Source organism: Musca autumnalis, unplaced genomic scaffold (assembly GCF_047663935.1).
Source record: "Musca autumnalis isolate F117 unplaced genomic scaffold, ASM4766393v1 scaffold_3, whole genome shotgun sequence".
NCBI lineage: Eukaryota > Metazoa > Arthropoda > Insecta > Diptera > Muscidae > Musca > Musca autumnalis.
This window is the reverse complement of record NW_027411866.1, coordinates 222,914,236-222,940,301: the sequence shown is the minus strand read 5'-3', so window position 1 is coordinate 222,940,301 and position 26,066 is coordinate 222,914,236. Positions and strand designations below refer to the sequence as shown.

General features: G+C 38.9%; 1 protein-coding gene across 2 annotated transcripts in view; it reads right to left on the bottom strand.

The window, feature by feature from the left end:
- The window catches only part of mys (position-specific antigen beta subunit myospheroid), a 42,062-nt gene extending 17,140 nt beyond the window's left edge, over positions 1 to 24,922 (bottom strand). The window contains exons 1-3 of one of the 2 annotated variants that reach the window (XM_073976970.1): positions 24,662 to 24,922; positions 4,055 to 4,677; positions 3,752 to 3,980 (exon numbers count right to left, since the gene is read on the bottom strand). In XM_073976970.1, the coding sequence (XP_073833071.1) occupies positions 3,752 to 3,980; positions 4,055 to 4,541 (716 nt within the window). In that variant the 5' untranslated portion in view covers positions 4,542 to 4,677; positions 24,662 to 24,922. The remainder of the gene's footprint in view (positions 1 to 3,751; positions 3,981 to 4,054; positions 4,678 to 24,661) is intronic. The other variant, XM_073976971.1, reaches the window with a different exon arrangement.
- Between the last annotated feature and the right edge of the window lie 1,144 nt (positions 24,923 to 26,066).

The following is a 26,066-nucleotide window of genomic DNA, read 5'->3' as shown; positions in this document are numbered from 1 at the left end:
AACTGCCGCGATTCTCATAACTGGAGCTACCAGGAGCACACCCCAAGCTGCTCTGAACGCAATGCTGAGAACCTAAGACCTCTGAGCCTCAGCATTAAGTGTCAGGCAACTCGTAGTGCCCTAAGGCTACATGAACAGAATTTCTGGCGCTGTTGTGCCTATGGGCATGGATGTATCCTGACTGAATCAGGTATCAATGTGAACCAACGTGGAAAACTGAGCGACTATATATCACCAGACTTGAGATTTGACGATATAGATGTCGTTATACCTAGTAGAGACGACTGGAACCGCGGTAACCCCCCTCTGGACGGTCTGACCTTTTTATACAGACGATTCCAAGATGGAGGAAGGAACGGGGGTTGGTGTCTACTGTGAAAGGCTATCTCTTGAGTACGCTTACAGGCTAGATAGCAACTGTAGTGTCTTCCAAGCTGAATTCTTCGCGATTTGGAAGGCAGGGGAATTGTTAAAAAGTTTGGATGCAGAAATCTTTGAACCGTTGACTATATTTGTGGATAGTCAAGCGGCTCTTAAAGCCATAAAATCCTGCAACATCAAGTCCGATGTCGTCCTCAAGTGTAGAACAGCTTTAGGAACGCTAACTAACGGCTATCGGCTATGCTGGGTACCAGGACACCGCGACTATATGAGTAATGAAAGAGCAGACGAATTAGCTAGACGAGCATCGCAGTCTACAGATCTAGCAATCGCTGACTCCCTCAAACCACCCATTTGTCTCACTTTTTCCAAAGAATTGAAACGTTCTCTGACGAAAGAGCCAATGAATTATAATGAACCTAGGTGCATTGTGTCAACATCCATTTGGCCGTCTCTGTCAGTCAAAAGAACAAAATCTCTGTTGAACCTGAGTAATGCTGAAGTTAGAGTACTGACGGGAGTTATCACTGGACACTGCTTTATCAGGGTCTTTACCATCAAACTTTTTCTTCTTTAAAAATAGTTTTCCCTTCTAAAATTTACTTCTACTGCTCATCCCCAAGCCTAACCTAACCTAGGCTTTTTATGGAGCTTTTGGGTCATTATCTCTGGAAGTAAGGACTTGGTCCGAAAAAATTGCGCCGTATTAAAAGGGCCCACAAGAAGAACTTGTTGCAAAAAAGTTTTCGAAACTATAACCAATCCGGTTAGTCCCTTCGAGAGCTATTTTAGGCTTTTGGTTAATGAATATTAATAAAAACAAGTAAAAAAGTATCAGTTGGCTTTGCCGACAGAGATATAACTCTCGGCCTGTGTGAATTTAAACTTTATACAGGACCTTCGTTGTGGCATCGGTATACATTTTCAAAGGATCTTCGAACAGACCCTAAAATGCACTTAAAAAATTTTGTGGAGGAGGTACCCTACGGAGATGACCAATATGGGTCATTTTAGAATTTAAACAAAATTTGGACAAAACATTAGGAGATCCAAAGTTTGAACAAAATTGGTTGCCCCGTTCAAGAGATGAGGTGCATACCATTTTAGTGAAATTTTTTAAATTTTGGTAGGAAGTATCGGAAGTTTGTGGACCAGAATTGCCCATCTTCGAACTGAAACTAAGTTTGGACAAAATATGACGAAGGCCAAATTTGGACCAAATCGGTTGATCAATTCGAGAGTTATCGTGCTCTCCGGCCACTACATATGGTGCCATATGGTTTTTTTACACCATTCGGGCTGTTTTCTCAAGAAGTATGGACTTGCCCCTGAAAAATATTTTATCGTCGTAAATGAGGCAGTGTTGCTTCAACAAAAATCAAAGTGATTCGAAAGCAGGTCTTAAAGTGAACTTATCCGAAATTTTGTGTGGAAGGTATCCGAAGGAGTGGACAAATATAGTCTATATTCGAAGCTGGTCTATATCTGGTAGATGTTTTTTAGGATGTGTAAAGTATGGACCAAATCGGTCACCCCCATCAAGAATTATCGTGTGCACAATTTGTCCGAATATTTTGGAGCTTTCGTGGTGGAGGTATCTGAAGCAGTGGACGATATGTATTATCTTCGACTAAGTTTTAACAAAATATTACGATGGCCAAATTTTGGATCGAATCGACAGATCTGTTCGAGAGTTATTTTGCGCTCCAACCACTACACACCATGTCATAGAGGTTTTTTGCAACTTCCAGGTTATTTTCTCAGGAAGTATGGACTTGCCCCGTATAGGGGACAGTGAATACAAGTTGCTAAAAATCAGAGCAATTCGAGAGCAGGTCCTAAACTGAACTTTACCGACATTTTGTGTGGGAGGTACCCGAAGGAGTGGACCGATTGGGTCCATATTGGAACCTCATCTATGTCTAGTAGAAAATTCACGATGTGCAAAGTTTGGACCAAATCTGTTACTCAATTCAAGAGTTATCGTGCGCACAATTTTTCCGAACATTTTTGAACTTTTGTGTGGGAGGCCCATCTTCGAACTTAAACTAAGTTTGGGCAAAATATTACGAAAGCCAAAATTTGAACCGAATCAGTTCATCCCTTCGAGAGTTATCGTGCGCTCCAGCCAACCAGACAGACGGACGGACATTGCTCAATCGACTGCAAATTGTCTGTAACACATTTATTATTTCGATGAGGCACATTTTGCCCGTATGAAAGTGTATATACCCTCGTTAGCATAAATGCTGCATTTTTGTAACTATGACACCTTTTTGTCTTCAAATATAATTGCAACTCCATGGAACAGGAGAAGAAAATTCTTCACGTCTTCTGATTCTTCATGTCTTGTGTGGAATGGAAGTCGTACTATCACAACAACAATGTCAGTCATCTATGTGGCCTTGGAGTGTTACCTTAGTATTTTCTTAAAAAATGCTAGGTCTACTGCATGAAACGTCTATTGGTATTGGGTAGCAACTTGGTACCCTCAAACATATTGGAGTTTTTGGCTAGTCAAACTTTTATCGTTCAATCTGCCATCACTAAAATGTCTGACATAAAAAAGCGTTCTCTCACGAATAGTAAATATATTTGAGTAATATATTGTTGAGGCAAAAAAGATTTGGATTTTAAACCCTAACCTTATTTAAACTGCAGTTTAAAACACATTGGCGGTTATCATGAACGGCAATTCCCCGTGATTTTTTCACTTTCTCATTCAAGTTGCAACGGCGGAAAAAACAAAACTCACGGGGAAATTTCATTCATGATAACCCCCATTATTTCACTGAAAACGGAAAACACAAAACATGCGCTATCACACACAACAAAAATAAATAGCTAATTGAAATCGGGAAAAAATATGCAAAATTTTCTTATAAAAAATTAAAACAAAACAATTTTATAACAACTAACAACATTCTTATAATTACAATAAAAAATACTACATAAATATTTAGGAACATCATATAACAATACCTAAAAATCTTAAATTCATAAAACTATTGAATATGTGTATAAAGTTTATAAGTGTAAAAAATATAGAGAAGCTAGGTTAAATGAACAAAGAATCAAGAGTCAAGCTCGGTAGATGAAATATAAATAAATAAATAAATAAATTTAGTCTAGAAAATATATAATTTATTCCGTTATGTAGAATAGTTTATGCTCGGCCAAACTTACGGCCTAAAAAGCCTAACAATCCTGAAGATTTTTGAATTTTTAATTTAAGAAAATTATTTATAAAAAATTCTTTGTTCATTTAAACTAGTCTCTCAAATTAATAAAAACGTTATTGAAATCTTAAATAAATAAAAATGTTCATGATTTAAAAACAATTTTAAATAAAGCAAAAAATAATACTTACTTTTTGGGTATAGTAGAAACATAAGGCATCAGTACTTTATCGACAAAAGAACCGAAACCTAGACGGAAATTAGAGGTAATGTTACGCATAGTTTCTGATAACAGATCACCCAAAGCGGATAGTTTTTCTTTGTCATCTTCCATAGATTTAGACAAGTCCATAAGATAATACAAATCAACGGGATAATCTTCGGCTTGGGAATAACGGAATTGTAAATTATGGACTTCATCTAGAAAATAAAACAAATTTCAAATTATTAAGGAATATTCATTAAAGTACATAATTTTATTTTCAAATACTTACTTATACGCAATTTAAGACTGACTCTTTGTGGACTAATTTGTACAATTTCACCAGCACTGCTGGCTGATCCCGCTGCACCATATGATCCCGACGAACTTGATGAAGAACTATGTGATTCCGAGTAGGAACCACTTGATGAGTAATTAGCATAATATGAACCTCCGGCAGACATTTGACCACCAGCTGCGGCACTACCTCCACGACTTAATTCACGCATCCAAAGTATTTCTTGTACAGTCTTAGGATTTTGTATGTATTGTGGATCACAGAAATTATTTGTATATTCTAAGAAACATCTTGGTTTGTCACCATGATTTGGCTCCGAACACCAGGCACAATCCAATGTTTGTATACACTCGTGACAGGTGGCTTTATTAACGCAGGGATTTTGTGTAAGTTTGCCGGCCAATTGACATTCAGCCTTTAAGATGAAACATGAGAGCACAATGAACGCCAGCAATGGCAGGCGTTGTTTGGAAGTGATCATTGTGTTATGTGTTTTGTGTGCTGTCTGTGCGTTGAGTGTGGTGTTCTGCTGTTTTTGGCAAATAAAATTATTATTTATGTTCGACGGAGATAGTTTGCAAAAAAACAAACTTGCTTAAATTAAAATCGTTCGTTAACTGAAATGAGAGAAAAATATATGTGAAATATTATTTACTAATTTTGTATTATTAAATGGTCAAACTCGTAGAAAATATGCAGTCATACAAATGACGTCATTTATACTTAATCATAATCAGTCTGCTATTGGTGACTTTTTGGAGTGGCGAGAAATGCTATTAATCATATTTTAGATAAAGTTTGAATTTTTAAAAACTGCAAACGAAATTGTATGGAATAAAAGTTAAGAAATATATTCTGGGAATACTCGCAGAGGTTATAATTTGATGACAAATATAAACCGAAAAGTAATATGAGTAATCAACGAAATTAATATAAATTGGAAACAGGATAGTGTTTGATACACTATGGGTGGCTAGCCATAAATTGAGGACCCTTGCCAAATACTCAACTTCTGGTTCCTAGTGTGACAAACGCTTTGAATGATTTCGTCTTTAAGACGACATCTGAGCATAGTAAATTTTGGTGGTAACTCCTCTTTGCCATGTCACTCTCGGAGAGGTCTATAAACTGCCGGATAAAAAAAATCTTCAAATCTGTCTCTGTCACACCGTTGAAAGTAACAGTCATTCTATCACGCTTCTTTAACCATTGCCCACAATTGACTCAATGATGTACTTTTCCGCTGTGTTCGCGTAATAGCCTGTTTATTGCCGTTGAGGAAACTGCGGTGGCATCGAATTCCGACGACGATGATGATTTGGACGATGAATTTGGAGACACGCTGGAATATGTTGTGGCTTAACAAGCTGCAACATGACTCCTATCGCAGTAAGCCTGGAAGTGCCGCTCCAATGATGAAAAAATACCGGAATATAAACATATGATTAGGATGACTCGGTACGGTAACATCCGAGCAAGTACTGCAACGAAAGGATACTATACTGCTGTACTTCAAGAATCTTTGTTTCCTTATATAGATCAGGAGGCACCCTGTCGCAGTTCTCAATGTGGCATTCTGACAGGTTTGAATATTTTTGCACTTATATTCGCGGAACATACTAGCGACGTATCGCGCTATATGTGCTCAACAAAGTTTCTTTATCTGCGCCCAGCTAGGGACTTGAGGACCTTGTTCCTACACCTAAGATTGTCGCAGATAGCTGTGACATGCGCTGACGTCATTTACATACTATCGAATGTGAACCCTGGGGAAAAGTAATGCCTCGATGCATTGCCGCTACCGACGACAAAATTGAGACCATTCCCACGGCAGCGGGTTCTTTCGTACAGGATTGACACGGAACTAAACAACATCATTGTTCCGGCCAGCGGCTGCCACCTCAGTGTACATATGTTTGTATTTGTTTCGTTTTTCTGTGTTGGGAGCAGTATATCCCGGAATGTCTACTCCGAATTTTTTTGGTCCGTGTTGGGACGGAGAAAAACCCAGGACCAATATATTTGTGCTCGATTTGTCACATCCGCATCTTCACCTACATCCAGCCATCGGTGAGATGCAATAGATGTCAGGAGTGGGTGCATCTAAGGGGATGCTCTGGACATGTCCACGTGAGGGACTACGACATGGACTATGTTGCTGCATGCTGTGTGAATACAGTCCCCAGTGAGTCGTCATCGGATAACGAAATTCCATCGTCGTCTGATTATGAGACTCCCTCGAAGTCCCCTCGACAACAACCGCACATGCAGCCTTTAACACCAGCCGTTGTTGTCCCAATCCCGGAAAATGCATCCTTTTAGCAATTTAATTGCAATGGACTCCGAGGTAAGATCGAGGAAATAGTAGATTTCATGAGTCGGCAGAATATCAAGGTCGCTGCGGTGCAAGAAACTAAGCTCAACAACAACTGTAGCTTACAACGTTGCGATGGTTACAACGTGCTAAAGGGTTGTTTACACCATCTATCAATGTCGTATGAGATGTCAAATTTTCTACCTGCGAATGTTGTACACATAGTGTGACCACTATGAAAATTTTCATCTATCAAAATGATTTGGCAACTCATATGTACATTTTTCATTTAGGGAGCGCTCTATTTGATACGGCATTCTCGTATGTAAACATAAATTTATCAGCTGTTTTCTGGCATTCTCAAAAAAAAAAAAATGAAAAACAAAATATTTTAAAAAAGAAAATGGAAAGTTATGCATATTAAAATATTTAGAAAAGTAAAACAAGGGTGTTTATAATGTTATTTTCATATCGATTGGTCGAAAGAAGCAGTCTTGGAAATGATTGCTTTGTGGCAAAAACATGAATGCCTCTATAACCCCAAAAACCTATTCTACCACAACAAACATGCTAGATATTCATTTTCCTTCAACCAAAATTAAATTTTGCCCAAATTTGCAACTCAACAATAAATGTAAACAATGACAAAAACAGCTGTTTTCATATTTATAGGTTATGTCATACGAAAATAACACTTGTAGGTATGAACGCACAAATTGAAAGTTGTATGGATGACGTCAATTTTGACAAACATAGAGAATGTCGAATGGATGAAAGAAATGACAGCTCATATGACATTGATATATGGTGTAAACAGCCCTTAAGGAAGGATCGCACCAGAAGTGAAGGTGGGGGATAAGCTTTCCTATTGCACCAGTCTGTCCAATACAGACCTATCTCGCTTGAGTCTGTCTCTAATGACCCGTACATGAAATGTATGGGGGTAGCAGTAAGGTGTGGAACTGCCGAGATAGAGTTGCTGAAAGTATACATCCCGCCGAGAAATAGCTGTATCTCAGATTACGTGCCTAACATTAGACCGCTTTTGGAAGGTCATAATCGTCTGGTCCTGGGGGGGCTTTAATGCGCATCATCGGATGTGACATTCGGCCCTCGGAAACGACCATAGGTACAGCGCTGGCTGAGCAGATTGACAGCTCTACGTTTTGCACGGTCAATGAGGAAGCCTCTACCAGAATTAGAGGAGAGTGTCACCTGGTCTTACAAATGACATTACCTGGCAACCCGTCATTTCCCTTGGATCAGACCATCTCCCCATAATTGTCTCCATTAGCAGACCACCCGATTTCATTACCTCTGAACGCCGCACATTCGTCAATCATAAGAAAGCTGATTGGCCGGGTTTCAGAGAGTTCACCAATCACCGCTTCAGAGAACTACCCAATCCTTCGGATGTTCGGGTAGCGGAAAGGACGTTCAGAGACATCATCACTGCTGCAGCCGCTCGCCATATTCATGCTGGTCGAATACCCGATTAGCAAATGAGCGTGATGAGCTTCGTCAACCAACCCCAATGAACCCAGAGTCAGGGAGCTGACACTGGAAGTTAACAGGCTGGTCGGCGAGCATAAGCGGAACAAGTGGTTAAATCATGTGAAGAGTTGCAACATTGAAGCCGGTATAGGTGAATTGTGGGCAACGGTTAAGTCACTCTCGAACCCTAGAAGAAGGGAAGCTAGGACTTCAGTCACGTTTGGCGACATTACGTTGACTGACCCGAAGAGGTGCGCAAGTTATTTCAATCGACAGTTTGTCGAGCACCCCGAGAGTGACAGGGCGAAGAGAAGAGTATTACGTCGCATTAGATCTCTTCCTTCCGAGGAGAACCCTCCACAATTTACAATGGATGATGTTGCCAATGCCATCAGGAACGCTAAATCATCCAAAGCATTGGGCCCTGATGGAATCTCCATGGTAATGCTAAAGCAGCCGGATGGGCCGGGAGTGGAGTATCTCACTAAAGTTCTCAACTTGTCGCTATCCACCCTCTCTGTTCCCGAAGTCTGGTCCCACTACGGAAGCCCGGCAAAGATGCCAGCAAAAGTGAATCGTACAGGCCGATTTCGCTTTTGTCGGCCGTAGCAAAGACCCTTGAGGCCTTAGTCCTCCCCAGTATCAGAAATACCTATCAAGTTGCCGATTATCAGCATGAATTCCGTAAGCAGCACAGCACGACAACTGCGCTGCACGCCATTACCACACATATTTGTCAAGGACTCAACCAGAGACGGCCGTGCGATAGAACAGTGATGGTGGCGCTTGACTTGACTTATCAAAATCCTTTAATACAGTCAGGCACTCACGCTATTTGAGGACATTGAGCAGACAACCCTCCGGCCAAGCTTCAAACTTTGGATAGTCAATTATATGTGTCGACGCCAGCCGTACGTGGAATTCAGGAACAAGAAGTCCAAACCCCGTAGAGTGAAACAGGGAGTTCCCCAAGATGGGGTGATATCTCCGGAACTGTTTAAACTCTACCTCTCCTGTATTCCGCCCCCTCCAGACGGCATCGAGATCGTAACGTATACGAATGATTGCACGATCCTGGTGTCAGGTACCTATCCTGATGACATCTGTGAGAGACTAAACAAATATTTAACCGATCTTACCACTTTTTCCATTCGAGGAATATTCACTGGACAGCGCAGTTTGGAAGAGAATTGAATGTCATGGTCGACGGTAGCAGAATTCCGACCTTTAAACTGCCCCAAAATTTTAGGCGCCACAGCTATCTGCGACAACCTGAAAAGTAGGAACATGGTCCTCAAGTCCCTATCCGGCATCACTTGCGGTGCAGATAAAGAAACCTTGTTGACCACATATAACGCGATAGGTCGGTCTGTGGTAAGCTATGCGGCGCCAGTTTGGTCCCCGGGATTATGTGATACGAATTGGAAAAAGATTCAAACCTGCCAGAATGCCGCCCTGAGAACAGCAACAGGGTGCCTCCTCAAGTCTTCAGTGGACCATCTACATGAGGAGGCAAAGATTCTTGCAGTAAAGCAACGGATGCTTTCGTTGCAGTACCTGCTTGGATGTTACCGTGTGAGCCATCCCAATCACCATCTTGTGGGTAGGACCGGCACATTCAGGCAGATCAGGAAGGATATCCATGCTCTAGAGGAAGAGGTCCAACCATACAGGAGTGAACCCCTAGATCAACAGGCATATCAAGCAGGTTTAAATAGTATTCACACGGATGCAGTTGCCAAGGCCTTAAGCAATTATAAGGCGAATAAAGTTATTGAAATGCATCCCCCATCTATTGCAGCTGAGGAGCGTCAGCTTCCACGACAAACTAGAGTAGTTTTGGCTCAACTACGCTCGGGATATTGCAGACGCCTAAATTCTTATTGGGCGGAAATCGACCGCGCGGTGCAAGACATCTGCCAAGTATGTGGCATGGGCCGCACGACACAAAACACCTTTTCAACTGTCCAGCCAAACCTACTCATCTAACTCGAGTGGATTTGTGGTTACATCCCATCGGAGCAGCCACTTTCCTGGAACTGGAGATAGACCCAGAGCCAGATTGAACAGAAGAACGAACATACAAACATAATAATAAACACTGTTACAACAACAACAAAATTGAGATAGGTCTGTCATTTGTGGTAAATGAATAAAGAAGGCCAAGGCAATTTTGAATTGAAAAGGGGTTGCTAACGACAAATTGAGGACTTCGGTCAAGTACTCAACTCTTGGTCCATCCAACTGTTGTGATATCACCATTACCATTCCGTCTGGTCCAAGCGTTTTAAATGATTTTGTGCTTCAACATAATCCATTGCAATCTTTTGGTAATGCTTTCTTGGCTTGAAGAAATTACGAAGGTCAAAAAAGTTGTACTTCGTTTGGTTGTTCTACAAATTGTTAAAGAAAATAGCGATGACGTGGACATCGGATCTTTCACATTTACGTCGAGGAACATAACGATTCATCCTTTTTCTCAAGGTTAGATAGCGTCGTTGCCGCAGTTAACTGTTCTAGAAACTTATTTTGCTTGTGTTTATCGACCTTTCAAATGATTTCAATGTCAGTTTTTTTACTCTCTGTGACAGGGTTCGAATATAAAGCTCATCTCGCTTATTCCCTTGTGCCGTTGCTGACTGGGACTCTAATAAGAAGTAAATCAGTAATCAATGTACAAAATACATAATTTTGCTGAATTTTGTTTTCATATTTCCTGCAAGTCTATAACCTTCACATAAAACATTATTTACAAATCGTATCCATAATTTAAATTACCAATAGTGTTAGGCCTTTTTGCCGATTATAGCCTTTTTGAACATATAAAATTGTATTCTTATTCCATTTTAGTATAATCCCATTATGGATTTTATGCTAATACCTACAATATTGCAAAAAATTATTTAATATCTTCCTTTGCCAAACTTAAAGTTAATACTAATTGAAAAGGAAAAAAATAGTAAAAAGAAAGGTAAAAAGAGACATAAGACAAACTAAAACATTTACGTGAGTTGAGTTGTTTACCAGAGGTGTATATTGTTGTATGTATGTTTTTGTATTATTTTATCGCATTATAGTGACGAGGCCATCGTATGTGGACAATGTTACCTCTGCTGATGTTCATTTCTGTCGTATGAATTATTTTTTGTTTCTGTTTACTTTTCTTATTTCAGCTTTTGCTTGTTTGCACGCTGCTGCTGCTGCCAGTAAACTCATCAAGATTTCGTATGAACTAACATTAAGGCACATATGTACGTATAGCCACCAAAATGAGTCATACATCTATGGCAGAGCACACGCCACAGCGGCAGACCCACAAAAGATTCACAACCATTGAAATCAGAAAATATACAGAGCACCGAAAAAAACCAGATGAGCAGAAAATAATTTCTTCAAAAAATAGCCAAATCTATTTGTTATACTATTGTAATGACCCGAAATGAAATCATGAATGGTGAATAAAACTATGGAAGAATATGGAGTACAGACAGGCGGACGGACATCGATTTGCCCATAGAACAATCCCCCCAAAGGTGTGTGTAATGAAATTGTGGAGCCCAAGGAAAAACACTTAATTGAATTGAAGTGATTTTTATCATTTTGAGGTTGATGGCTGTTGGGGTGAAGGCATTTGACCTGAAAATTACTTCAATAAATCCAAAAGCACACACAATGGCGTAATGTTTGGAATATGGCAAACAAATTTCTACATCATCTCGGCAAACATTCTAGCACTAAAGACAATGAAGGAGTAACAAATGTACTTAATTAAAAGTATATACATATTTAGAAGCAGGTCAATGGAGGATTTAATCTTGTTATTCTTTTTATGAGGTGGTCGTCCTTATTGAAAAAACACAAAAGCACTACAACAATAGGTATTGGATAAAATCAACAAATAAAAAAATGTATTTCCAATATGATGTTTGTTGCTGCATTGTGTGACACACATCATGAATCATGAAATTGATTCATTCATTGATCTTCCTTTCTTTCGACACTCTTTGTTCTGGTCATATTGTTTCCGTTAAATAACAACAACGACAATACAGAGATACATTCCGGTTTTAATGAATATTTATAAGTTTGTAATATTATAAACAATAGCTTTTCTATAGAAATTCCTTGAAATTCACATCACAGCCATAAACGATTGTAGAAATTGAATAATTTCAAATAGCAAATTGATATCTCTGTCGCCGCTATGACGGGCAATGGTGTTAGAAAAATAGCACTTTTACTTAAGCGGCTATTAATTAGAATATTATATACAGAATATTTATGACCATCTTAATTAGAAATAGGTATATGAAGGTAATGGATGAACTTTACTAAACAGAAGACGATATTAGAAAGAAATAACTGATGTGATTGGTAATACATGGGGAATCTTCATAACAGAAACTGGAAGATGTGAAATGAGCCATTATAGACGAGCTGAAGTGAAATGTTATAAAATGAAAAACTGTTTTATGGAATATAATTCTTATGAGGGCGAGTATTCGGGATATTATGAATCCTATACGAATGGCAGGAATAAATGAAACCAAAACAGCGGAAACGCTTGGTTTTGGGATCCGTCATTACAACAAAATCTGCAATATTATCCCATTTTCCATAATGCCATTTCTTGAATAGGATCGTTGTTTTTGAACGTACCTAGAAGCTTGAAATTTAGCCAGAGGATGTATTCTAACTCTATGTATCAGATCCCATCAAAAAACGAATTTCGATTTGCGTGTGGGTTTCGTCTTCGGGCATTTTTGGTGACGATATTTTCATATTTTTTTTACTGATAACACATTCATCTTTCCGACACACCAAAAGCGATCAAATTCGGTCCAGTAGGTGCAGAGGAATTCAAGGTTAAAGTTAAAATTTTAAGTATTTTCATATTTTGCATCAAGGTGATACATATGCAGGTATGTATGTATGTTCAAATTTTTAACAAAATATCAAACACCAATAAACAAACCACTAAAATAAAAAAATATAACTTTTTTTTTCAAAAAATTTGTTGATTTTTTTCAACAAAATTAAAATTTTTTTCAGAAATTAAAAAAATACTCCATGGGTTTTCATAAATATGTAGGTATAACTCATATAAAAAGTCATATATTTAAAAAATTTACATTTGTGTAAATACCTATAACTCACATTCTCAACCTTCAACTCTCTTTTAAGTTGAATAAAGAGTGTAGCGTTTTTCAAGCAGAGATTTTTGCAATCAAAGAAGCTGCAGAACTAGTTAAGAACATTAAAGGGGACATCGATGGACCGGTGACTATATACGTCGATAGTCAGGCGGCCCTCAAATCACTAATGTCCTATTCCATCAAGTCTGCAGTTGTTTTGGACTGTATAAAAGTATTAAGTGACCTAAAAACAGCAGTAACACTGTGTTGGGTCCCATGTAACTGCAATATTGTAGGAAATGAAATGGCGGATGAATTGGCACGCCGCGGATCAGAGTCACAAGATATCTTAATCGAAAACTCAGTCAAGCCACCCTTGTGCTACTTCATGCGGCTGTTAGAACAGGGCTATCGGAATAAAGCTAGCCAGATTTGGCAAAACGAACCTGGTTATAGGGTTTCCAAAGCAATCTGGCCACTCCTTTCTAAACGCAGAACATCATCTTTACTTTCATTGAAAAAGATCGAACTCAGACTAACAGTTGGTCTAATCACAATGGGGTAGAACCGAAGGCGCCGACTACTGCAGACTTTGGGAGGATGAGGAGGAATTACAGACAATCGAACATTTACTGTGCCGCTATCCAATGCTCACTAGCAAAAGACTACGGATAACGGGTGAACACACGATCCAGTCTCTCTCATCCTTCTGTGAAACCGAACCAAAAAAGTCTTCTTCTTTATGCCAAGAGTCTGAAATGGATGCAGCAAGAAGAATTGGCAGTACCACGATGAACAATTAAGCTTTTCTTTCCCAACTTCTACTTCAATTCTATCCTCCTAAATATTTCCCTTTCTTCTACAACATCATATTCTATTTCTCTCCTTTCAGCAAACAACAACCCACCCCAAAGCTGGTATGTCAGGAAAACAAGATTTTTTGTGTCCTATATATAGGACATTGGCCATATCTGGGTTATCCGAAATATTGTGTGGGAGGTACCGGATGGAGTGGACAAATATGGGCCATATTTGGACCTGATCTATATATAGGATGTGTGTTATATTAGGATGTGTAAAGTATGGACCAATTCGGCCACTCCCTTCAAGATTTTCGGCAAATCCGTTCGAAAGTTATCTTGCGCTCCAACCACCTCACACGGTGTCATAGGGGTTTTTTTTTGCAACTTTCAGGCTATTTTCTCGGGAAGTGTGGACTTGACCCTGATGAAACTTGTACCGTCGTGTGGGGGCAGTGAATGCAAGTTGCTAAAAAAAATCAAATCGATTCGAGAGCAGGTCCTAAACTGAACTTATCCCAAATTCTGTGTGGGAGGTACCCGAAGGTGTGGACCGATTGAGTCCATATTGGAACCTCATCTCAGTCTGGTAGACATTTCACGATTTGCAAAACATGGACCAAATCGGTTACTCCCTTCAAGAGTTATCGTACGTACAAATTTTCCGAACATTTTCGAACTTTTGTGGGGGAGGTACCGGAAGGAGTGGACCGATATAACCTATCTTCTAACTTAAACTAAGTTTGGACAAAATATTACGAAAGCCAAATTTTGGATCAAATCGTTTGATCCATTCGAGAGTTATCGTGCACACCAGCCAGCCAGACAGACAGACGGACGGACCTTGCTCAATCGACTCCAAATTGTCTGAAACACATTTCGTCCAAACGTATGTACTTGGGGTCTAAAACCATTATTTCGATGAGGCACATTTTGCCCGTATGAAAGTGTATATATATACCCTCGTTAGCATATCGTCACCATAAATGCCGGAAGACGTAACCGACATGGAAATGGAAATTCGTTTTTTGATGGAATCTGATATATTAAGCTAAAATACATGCTCTGGCAAAATTTCAAGCTTCTACGTTTAAAAATAACGATCCTATTCAAGAAATGCCAATAGACGTAACAGCATACTGTAATTTTCATAGAACACAAAAGGCGTAACCCACATTATTTCAAAACTAAACAGCAGTACAAACCAAGGTATTCTTTGATATTTGCAGCAATTATAATGCCAGAGGGAGGGCTTATTGAATTAATGTATAATTTCCACGGGGCGGATTCGGTTAACCGGTTATTTGACCCGAAAGTCCAGGTTCAAAACCGGGTTAGACCCAGTTCTACTGAACCGATTACTACAAAATGGGTAAGGTATGAAAGCTTATGGAAATACCTATCACATGGTGTAGTTACTTTAACAGTTTTGTCTTTTACTCGGCTTATTTCTCCATATGTGTAATTTGACTCTTAGGTTATCATATCTCAAGAATGGTAGCTTTTTTCAAAAATCACAAAGACCATTCTTTTAGTTAATTTTTAAGGCATAACTTTGACTTTAGACGGTTTTTACTGGTCTTACAGAAAAAATCCATAATTGAAATAATAGAAGATGATGACAGTAGACCTATACCCTGATTTAAATAAACATCTAAAACGCACGTATGGAAAACAATATGTTAACCGGACAAAAGGAAGTGGTTATTCGGAAGGCAATGCTCGTCCCGATATAGTTCATTTTTGCAAGAGAAAGAACGAACGGAAATGTTCAAAATTTGAGACGTTGATACGAAAACGTGTAAGTGGTCAAAATTCACGTCGTTCTAGTACAAAGATGTATTCTTTAAATACGGATACGATTAGGCTGTAAATTTGCAAAAGATGGTCTGGTCAACTAACCCATGGTTTAATAGAGATCAACTGATTGTAATAATCGAATAGGTCCAGACAAAACGCAAATTTTCTGTATTGGTTTGGATTATACAAAAAGACAGGAAATCCTACAGTCACTGCGAGCATTGGCTTTTGATCATAGCAGTATAATCTTTTTTTAAACTTGATATCAAAGACGAGTAGCAGATTCTACCATAGAGAAGTCCGACAAATTTTGAGGCAGTGAATCCTCCTCAGATGTACACACAAAGGCTAAAAGTTTCAAGAAAGAAATTTCAACACCTGCAAGACTTAAAACGCTTAATTCCAAGTGATTGTCATTACTTTTATGACAACATTCCTTATGACAATTAAAAGTTACATTTAAACTGATACAGATCATTTAATTTATATGAACTATATTCTGTCAATAAATTGACTTAAATACAACAATAAATATAATATTCCAGATTTAATATCGTCTAATACAATTGAAATTATAAGTAACTATAGTGATGGTTGGAATAAACAGTTCACCTAATTGTGGTCCATTGAAATATCAACGTCAAGACTGGGAATTAAACCCAACACCGTCAGATGGCTAGTTTAAAGTTCGCTTAACCGCGTAGGCCAATAAACCAGTCCTAATTTGTTTATAATTTTTCATTTATACTAGTTTCTTCAAATGTATACTCAATAAATTGTAGGTTACGTCTTTTAGTATTTCAGAAAAATACAATACCAAAAGACGTAACCCACACAGCTTCTAACATTCTGGAAAAAAATGTAATTTTTTTCAAAAACTATATTTCTTCTCTGTCTTAAACCACGATACTAAAATTTTTCGATATTTTATAACACCGTTTTCATTTTATAACGTTTTTTGCTTCTCCTGTAAAGTTTTATTTTTGTGGGTTACGTCTTCCGGCATTTATGGTGACGATATGTAAATGCTGAGGGTATAAAAATTATTAGATTCTTGCAGCTCTGGAACAGACCAAATAATAAACAGAATATATATTATGTTTCCAAGAAAGAGCTATTTCTTCGTTCAGACATTTGCAAAAATGACACCACCTCCACACATTCTAATATTTTGACCCAATTTTGTTTCCCTAGATTCAATGTGGTTACTATCGAATACCATATAGAAATTAACAATGGTTGACGACAAGTGTTTCGGTCAGCGGCTGCCAACACAGCATCAAACCTATGCCAGGTTTCTATGCTGCTACAACAAGCACAACAAAAAATGAGACTTTAAATAGAAAAAGCTATTTCTGAACCACAGTGAAGGTTTATGATATCAGGTATTATATTGTAATCCTTATCACATTAACTACCCGCTATACAAATTTCAACATGATCCGAAATGTGCCGTAAAATGTTCACAACAGGATTTTGTAGATATATCGCGTTGTATGTCGTTAACAGGGATTCCTTATCTGTTCCCCAAGTGCTGCCGGCTAGGGACTTGAGTACCTTGTTCGTACTCCTCATCTTTTTGCAGAAAGGTGTGGTATGCGCGGACGACTTTTACAAGCTGTTAATTGTGACTCCCAGGGGTAGTTAGTTGCTGTTGACTTAGAACTCAACAAGATCAATGAGATAGGCGTTTAGCCTCACACAAATGTTATCAACCGTGGGACCTGACGCCTTAGTCCTACAATCATCCGCGTACGCAATTAACTCAATGCCGTCAAGATGGCGTTGAAATGCATAAAGGTAGAGGTTAACCAGATCCGCAGATATCACCCCTTCTTGAGGAACTCCCTGTACACTCTACGGGCTTTGGACTTCTTGTTTCTAAATTCCATGTATAATTGGCGACCACACATATAGTTACTGACCCAACATTTCAAACAAAGATGGTAGTATTCTCCACATCCTCTCCAGCATAGCATGGCTGAACGTTCTGTTCTGTGGCATGGTCTGTTCCGGTTGAGACCTCGGCGAATATGTTTGGAAGTGGCTTGCAATGCTGTTATAGTACTATGCTGCTTCCAGAGTAACGCCTCAAGAATCTTTGTTTATAATTGTTCCACAAACATCCCAGATGGGACAAGGGAGACTTCTCTCATATCAATGAGTGCACGCCGATTCTTATTGGCTCAATGATATGGGACCTACTTTTTATTGCCGAGTCCGAACGGCGTGTCTTACGACACCACTTGTAGAGAAGTTTTTCATGGCTTAAATACTCAGGAAATGTCGCCAGCATTACTGAGGGGGAATTTTGCCACCGTTGAAAATTTGATGTTGCTTGGCCTGGGATTCGAACCGCAGACCTTCTGAGTGCAAGGCGGACGTGCTAACCATTGCACCACGGTGGCCCCTAAGAATCTTTGTTACTGTCGATAAAAGTGAGATCGGCCAGTAAGATTCAGCCTTGTTGGCATCTTTGCCACGTTTCAGTAACGAATCACCATGCCCATTTTCCAGGCTTCGGCAACTGTAAGGGTGACTAACGATAGGTTGAGGACCTTTCTCAGATACTCGACTCCTGGTTCATCCAGCTGCTTTAACATCACTATTGAAATTCCGTTAGGTCCAAGCGCTTCGGATGATTTTGCGCCTCGGATAACATCTGCAACATTACTTATTGTAAGTTGTGGTGGTTCCTTCTCGGCTACAAGATTTCGCAAACGACGTATAACCCTTCTCTACGCCCCGTCACTATTGGTGTGCTCAATAAATTCACTTCTTCGAATATGTCACAACCACGCCGTTAAAAATAGCAGATATCCGATCATCCTTTTTACCAGGTTTCGCTTTAACCGTTGTTTACAATTTACTACAACGGGTTCCAATGTTAGCTCACTCTAGGCACTTTTTCCGCTTGTGCTCACTTCTATTGTCGCACGGCGAAGCTTATTACGCTCATTCCCTATTTCCTTCGCCTCTGGGAAAATAGCTTTTATTTCAACTATTCGACCAGCAGGAATATGGCGAGCGGCGGAGCAGTGAGATGTCTCCTCTCTGCTAACCGAAAACCAGAGGTATTTCGTTTACCCTGTTTAAGAAAAGTACGGAGTTCAGAGGTTATGAAGTTATGTCGGGTAGTCTATTGTTGGAGATGAAAATAAGATGGGCCGACCGAAGGCAAATTACGGTCAGGCCAGGTGACATGATGGATATGTTAAGCGAACTTATCCTACGGACCTATCCTACCTTTTACATAAATGTACAATGAGATGGGCTGATATGGCTCATTTTCGAAGACTATCTAAGTTTGGAAAAAATCATGGTTTCTAAGAACAAGTTGAAGGCTTTGACCAGTTGCTATCAAACGACTTTATCTTTTGCACCATATCTTTGCGGACAAGGTATCTTGTTGACAGGAAAGATGTTTAAAAACATTCTAGTATGACATATTTTCTGAATATAAGATGTTGTCGTAGGTCATTGTTGCATCTGTAGTCACAACAAATGTCGTAGGCTTGTAACATTGACCTTGTCTCTGAAAACTCGAAGACAATTTTTGGTACGTGTAGGTGGATTAAGCTTGTTATATGTTTACATCCGAATTTTTTGCCGATTAACCTCCTTATTATGATTTATTTGATCTATATACAATGGAATTGAGATTTCAAACCAATCCATGTTTCATCCAAATTTTTCAAATACTAAAGAACAAAATCTCTTCCGTAGTCACAAATGCATTGCCAAACTGATTAGACTATCACATGCACTGTGGTGCACATTATTTAAAAAAGCAATCGCTTACAACGGCAAATAAACTTTAAGCCATGCACATTTCCTTTGTCTACAAAAATCAACATTGGAAAGTACAAAACCTTGATTTGGTAACGTGTTCGTTCATTAGTTAAACAAAAAGCGTCTCTGTAAACAATGCAAACATCACGTATCACGTGCCACCGAGGTATAAAACAAAAGATGAGATATGTGAATGTAATATTGAAATGTATGGAAAAATTGATGAAACTTCCTATCCAAAAAACATCTTTATAAATCTAAAGGTGGTGACGTTAACATTCATTCATTCTATAAATAGCAACCCCCGCAAATTGAGAAGAAGAAAAAAACAAGCACATCTGCTGCCTTGGACCAAACAAATGTTGATAATAGTGCGGGCGATAGCATACGAGAGAAGCATAAAATAAATTGATGTTCAATGGATGCATGCATCATAGTCGCCGTTTTGAAAATAAAGTAGATGAGAAATATTGGTGGTTTTTTTTATAAAAGTATACGAGGGTTGTATATGGGGGTTTGGAATGTACAGACATAACACGGATTTGTAGGTTTTTCATTTGAAATCAAGTGCAGTTAGGGATTCGTTTGATTACTTTGAAATACTTATAAAATGTAGGCATTGGAAAAGTAAAGGCAACGACGACATACCAAAGAGTTTCGTCGGAAATATCATCCTTTTGAAGATACCTATAGCCCGCCAAATTTTATTTGAAAAATGGTTTTAGTTATCTTTGGGACTAAATTTTCTAATAAGAATTAGAAATAAGTTTCAACGTATAGGTTTTAAAATCGGTCCATACCAATCTTATCTTTCCTTTTGATTTAAAAATTGTTACTTACTCTCATATCACATATCAATGTATATCAGGAAGTATATTGGAAAACATGCTGGGTATAGCGAGCACTTTGAATGCAAGATGGACATATAATTGGAGAAATTGCTGATGAATTTATCCTTAGGTCATTGCGTAATCAATGGTCACATTGAAGGTCAGTTATAAATGGAAGTCAAAGACCTCTTGATGCAGTTATTTTTGAACAACTGAAATTCCTTACTGGGGTGCTATAACGTTTGTATACCACACTGACTGCATAAACATTTCCACATACCGGCCTAAACTTTGTAAGAGGCAACAAGATTTTTTGTCAGCGCCTCTAGTTCTCAGCAGTTCAAGAGGTGAAAAGAGTGGAAGTTAGCGGGACATACATTTCACTTAAATATCGCTCATATCGGGTTGAATTTCAAATCGCCCTTAGACAACGTAATGGCAAGGTGTGGACTTCCCCCGCAAAACTATATATCTTTGCTATCAGGGTACCAAAGTCTACCTAAGCAAAAATGACAACTTGATCCGAGCGGTGTCTCAAAACGACACCTGTTATAGACATTTGTTTACATCACCGTTAGGACCCGACCCCGTTTTATTACCTCAGAAGGCCGCAGTGAGACCAAACTTCCCAGCAGAAGCGACGGGATTAGCAAACGAGAGGGACAAGCTTCTTCGAGCAAATCCAAATGAGTCAGGGAGCTGATTCTGGAAGTTATCAGGCTGGTCAGCAAGCATAGGCGGAACAAGTGGCTAAATCATCTGAAGAGTTGCAACATTAGAGCCGGAATAAGTGAATTGGAGGCAACGATTATGTCACTATCGAACCCTGGAAAGAGGGAAGATAGGACCTCAGTCACGTTTGGCGTCGTTACGTTGACTGACCCGAAGAGGAGCGCAAGTTATTTCAATCGACACTTTGTCGAGCACACCGGGAGTGACAGGTCGAAGAGAAGAGTACTACGTCTCATCAGACCTCTTTCTGCCGAGGACAAACCACCAAAAAATCATCCAAAGTATTGGGCCCTGATGGAATCTCCATGGTAAAGCTGAAACAGCTGTATGAGCCGGGAGTGGAGTATCTCACTAAAGTTCTCAACTTGTCGCTAACTACCCTCATTGTTCCCGAAGCCTGGAAAATGGGCAAGGTGGTCCCGCTACCGAATCCAGGCAAGGATGCCAGCAAAAGTGAATCGTACATGTCGATTTCGCTTTTGTTGCCCGCAGCAAAGACCCTTGAGGCCTTAGTCATCCCCAGCCTCTGAAATAGCTATCCAGTTACCGATCATCGGCATGGATTCCGTAAGCCGCACAACGCGACAACAACGCTGGGCGCCATCTCTACATATATTTGTCAAGGACTCAACCAGAGACCACCGTGTGATAGAACGGTGATGGTGGCGCTTTCTCTAATACAGGCACTCCACGCTGTTTGAGGACATTGAGAAGACAAGCCTCCGGCCAATATTCAAATGTCAATTATATGTGTGGACGCCAGTCGTACCAGAACCAGAAGACCAAACCCCGTGGAATGAAATAGGGAGTTTCAAAAGGTGGGGTGATATCTCCGGAACTGTATTCCGCCCCCTCCAGACTGTATTGTGAACGTAATGAATACGGATGATTGTACGATCCTGGCGTCACCTTCCCTGGTGACGTCTGTGAGAGACCCAAGCCTATTTAACTGATCTTACAGTCTTTTCCACGAGAGGAATATGCAGATTTCCTTCACTAAATCTCCGGCCACTCTGTTCACAATATGGACGGCGCAGTTTGGAAAAGAGTTGAATGACGTGGTCGATGGTAGCAGAATTCCGACCACAAACTTCCAAAAAATGCTAGGGGCCACATTCGACACTACGTCAAAGTCGTGCGCGCATGCCTCAGCTATATGCGACAAACTGAAAAGCAGGAACAATTTCCTCAAGTCCTTAGCCTAGCACTTGGTTGCAGATAAAGAAACCTTCTTGACCACATATAACGCGATAGGTCGGTCTGTGGTGAACTATTTGGCTCCAGTTTGGTCCCCGAGACTATGTGGTACTATTTGGAAAAAGATTTAAACCTGTCAGAATGCCGCCCTGAAAACAGCAAAAGGGTGCCTCCTCATGTCTTCAGTGAACCACCTACATGAGGAGGCAAAGTTTCTTCCAGTACAGCAACACAATTAGATGCTTTCGTTGCAGTACTTTCTCGGTGTTACCGTGTTACCGTGAGAGCCATCCCAATCACCATTTGGTGGATAGGCCAGACACATCCAGGCACATCTGGAAGGATATTCATGCTCTAGAGGAGGGAGAGAACGGCCGACTTCCGTATTGTCAGTTGCTTTGTATTCGTGCATGAAACTAGGGGTTCTTAAATCGATTTCCCCACTTCTGCAATTTCATAACATTTCTCTAGTATGGAACTCGATTAAGGAACCCCTAGTTTCATGCACGAATACTAAGCAACTGACAATACGAAAGTCAGCCAACCCCTAGACCAGCAGGCATATCAAGCAGGTTTAAATAGGGTTCACACTAAGGCCATAAGCAGCTATAGTGTGTATGAAGTCCTCGGAGTACATCCCCCATGCACGTTCACACAGGCTCCAGCCCAGCATGTGGCATGGGCCCGCACGACACACTGCACCTTCTCAACTGCCCTGCCAAACCTACTCATCTAACTCCAATGGATCTGTGGTTACGGGAAATAGACCTAGAGCCACACTGTTACAACAACAACCCCATGATCGTGCAAATCACCCACATACATTACGATCTCTATACTGTCCGGAGAGTATGCAATTTCAGAAAGGTAGAAGTGAAACAGTTGGTTGTTGTTGTTGTAGCAGCATAAAAACTTACATATGTAGAACCGTAGGTTTGATGCTGGGTTGGCAGCCGCTGGCCGAAACACAATGGTTTCGGGTCAATCCGGTACGAAAGAACCCGCTGCCGTGGGATTGCAGTTGAAACAGTTGGTCTGTTCCTTTACTTTTGAAAATGGTAAAACCGGCAAAAGTAGTAAAAGTTGTAAACTGCTCCCATACGTATTGTATGGTGTCTAAAGTAAAGTAACGCTTTTCGAGTAACAAGTGGTAAAACTTGACGATTCTTGCACGTAAAGGAACAGAGGTAGTTTCAACGATACTATTCACTTTTTGATGGTTCCTAGATTCTTCCATCGCTGTTGCGAGTCACAGACCTTGAGAAAATTAATAAATAAACACAATATTTTGAAACCCCACTTTTACCAGCTGAGTGTGTATTCTTAGTCTGCTTAATCTGGACTTAAAACACCAATTCAACTTAAGCCGCCCCTTAACTTGACTTATGTATGGGGGTCTCTTTAACCAAACAGCTAATTTGTTGTTTTACTGCTAAAAATGATAAATTTACTTTAAAACTCAAAACTGATAACTTCAATATAAAACTTATCGAAGGGGAGATTACAAAATTATCAGCATATGTATATTATTTCGATTAAGCTCAAAGTAATAATGATGATGAACTCATATTAAGACGTGACTCACAAGCAACCTAAGAAAAGAAAGATAAATAAATTCCAATAAGTAACATGAATCATTTCAAAAATTGGATTTAGCTAAACAAAACAAACCTTACAATTGTTCTAATTATCCTTTAAAATATTTCCACATCTATTGAAGTCCACCCCTCGTACAATAAAAAATGAGGAGGCGGATTTGCATTATGGACCGTACCATATGATATGAAACATAAAAAAGAGTACGCCAAAAAACATAAAAGACAACATCAAAAAACAACCAGCCAGCAGTACGATTACTAATAATACAACAACAAAACAAACTGTGATCGTTGATTTTCCGGGCTGAAGGAGGGGGGTGAAACGTGGGCGTTCTAACTTGTTTGTTTTTGAGGCTATCATCTCAGCCAATAATGTAGAATAGTGTGAGCGGACGAGTAAATCAAGGAGTAGCAACACTCTCTCACAAAAGTTAGCAAATACGCCAACAACAATTGTTTGCTGGTAATGATCTCTGTATACATACACACTCACTCTTCTTTTTCAATTTTTTTCCAATATAGAAACACACACACATGTATTTAATAATGGCAATTGGAATAAGGCAATTTCTGATAAATTTTTTTAAAGTAGCCTTTTTTAATTATTATCTCTTGTAATTCAATTTTTTTTATGGATTTTTTTTAAAGTAGTAAATTCCTTTGTTTCTTTTCCATCATTTCTCTGATATTTCTTGTTCTCCGTCAGAAATTAATAACGATGAAATCATCGAAATCATCCATTACCACCATCATCTTCGTCACTTTGAGGTATTGCTTCACTTTTTTTTCTTGTTTTTTTTTTTTTTTATCGTGGTGTATGTATTTTTAATATTTCACATATGTAAGTATTTTAATAATTTCATATTTTCTTATATAATTTTGTAGTCAATTATTGACTTTAACACTTACACTTTCGTTTTCTATTTAGTTTTATTAATAATTTTTTAACTATTAATTAGAATTTCATCGATTTTATGCCATCAGGGCGGAGATAAAATCGATTTTCTCTTTGTTGTTTTTATTTGTCTTCTTTTTTTGCTACGAACCCGTTACTCGCCAACGCAACTCACGAACCAACTAAAAGCAATGAACAACTGAAAATATACGAGGTTTATGAATGGAATTGGTATCTAGAAATCGACTACAACAACATGACATTTTTCGATCTATATAAGACGACTAATCGACCACACAATAAGAATTGTTATCGTTTAACCCACCTAGCGCCGAGATTCTTTTGTGGGAAAATGAAAATGATAGATTGATGGCGGAGATAAAATCGATTTTCTATTTGTTGCTTTTATTTGTCTTCTTTTTTGCTACGAACCTGTTACTCGCCAACGTAACTCACGAACCAACTACAAGCAATGAAAATATACGAGGTTTATGAATGGAATTGGACAGCAACATGGCATTTTTCGATCTATAGAAGACCACTAATCGACCTCACAATAAGAATTGTTATCGTTTAACCCACTTAGCGCCGAGATTTAATTTTGCGAAAATGAAAATGACGGATTGAGGGCGGAGATAAAATCGATTTTCTCTTTATTGTTTTTATTTGTCTTCTTTTTTGCTACGAACCCGTTACTCGCCAATGTAACTCACGAACCAACTACAAGCAATGAACAACTGAAAATATACAAGATTTATGAATGGAATTGGCATCTAGAAAACGACTACAACATAGAGCTGACAAACTATCGATATTCCCAACATTAAATATTTTCGATATAATATTTTAAAATATCGATTGCTATCGATATTATCGTTAAGTTGTCAACACCATTACTTTAGAGCAAGATCTATTTAACAGGTCACGTAAGTAGCACAAATACAACTCTGTTTTGGCCAAAAATTCTTCAATATGTCAAAATGTTTGTTTACGTTTTCATACAATTTATTCAGAGGATGAACAATACATTCATTTGAAGAGGACGTGAAAATTTTCAAGGAATTAATAAAAATCAAATTACATCTCAATAATCATATTTGTGTTGTCGATCTTTAAGTGAAAACAATATATAAATATGGTTTGGCCCATGCCTGATGAAATAACATTGGAAGATGGGTTTAAATAATCGCAATAAATGAATAAATAAACATATAAATAAACATATAAATACCCTTTACCGAAAATTAAAAAATATGTTAATTATAGGAAGGAATACGTCGCAAACCTCCAGGGATATTCTAAAAATAACAATATCCCCATTATGAAGATCGCCGATGGATTACATACAAAATTTAATAATCTTGAAACTCATTTTGTAACCAAGCGCAAAATGAAAATTATTTGCAATGATCGTGACAC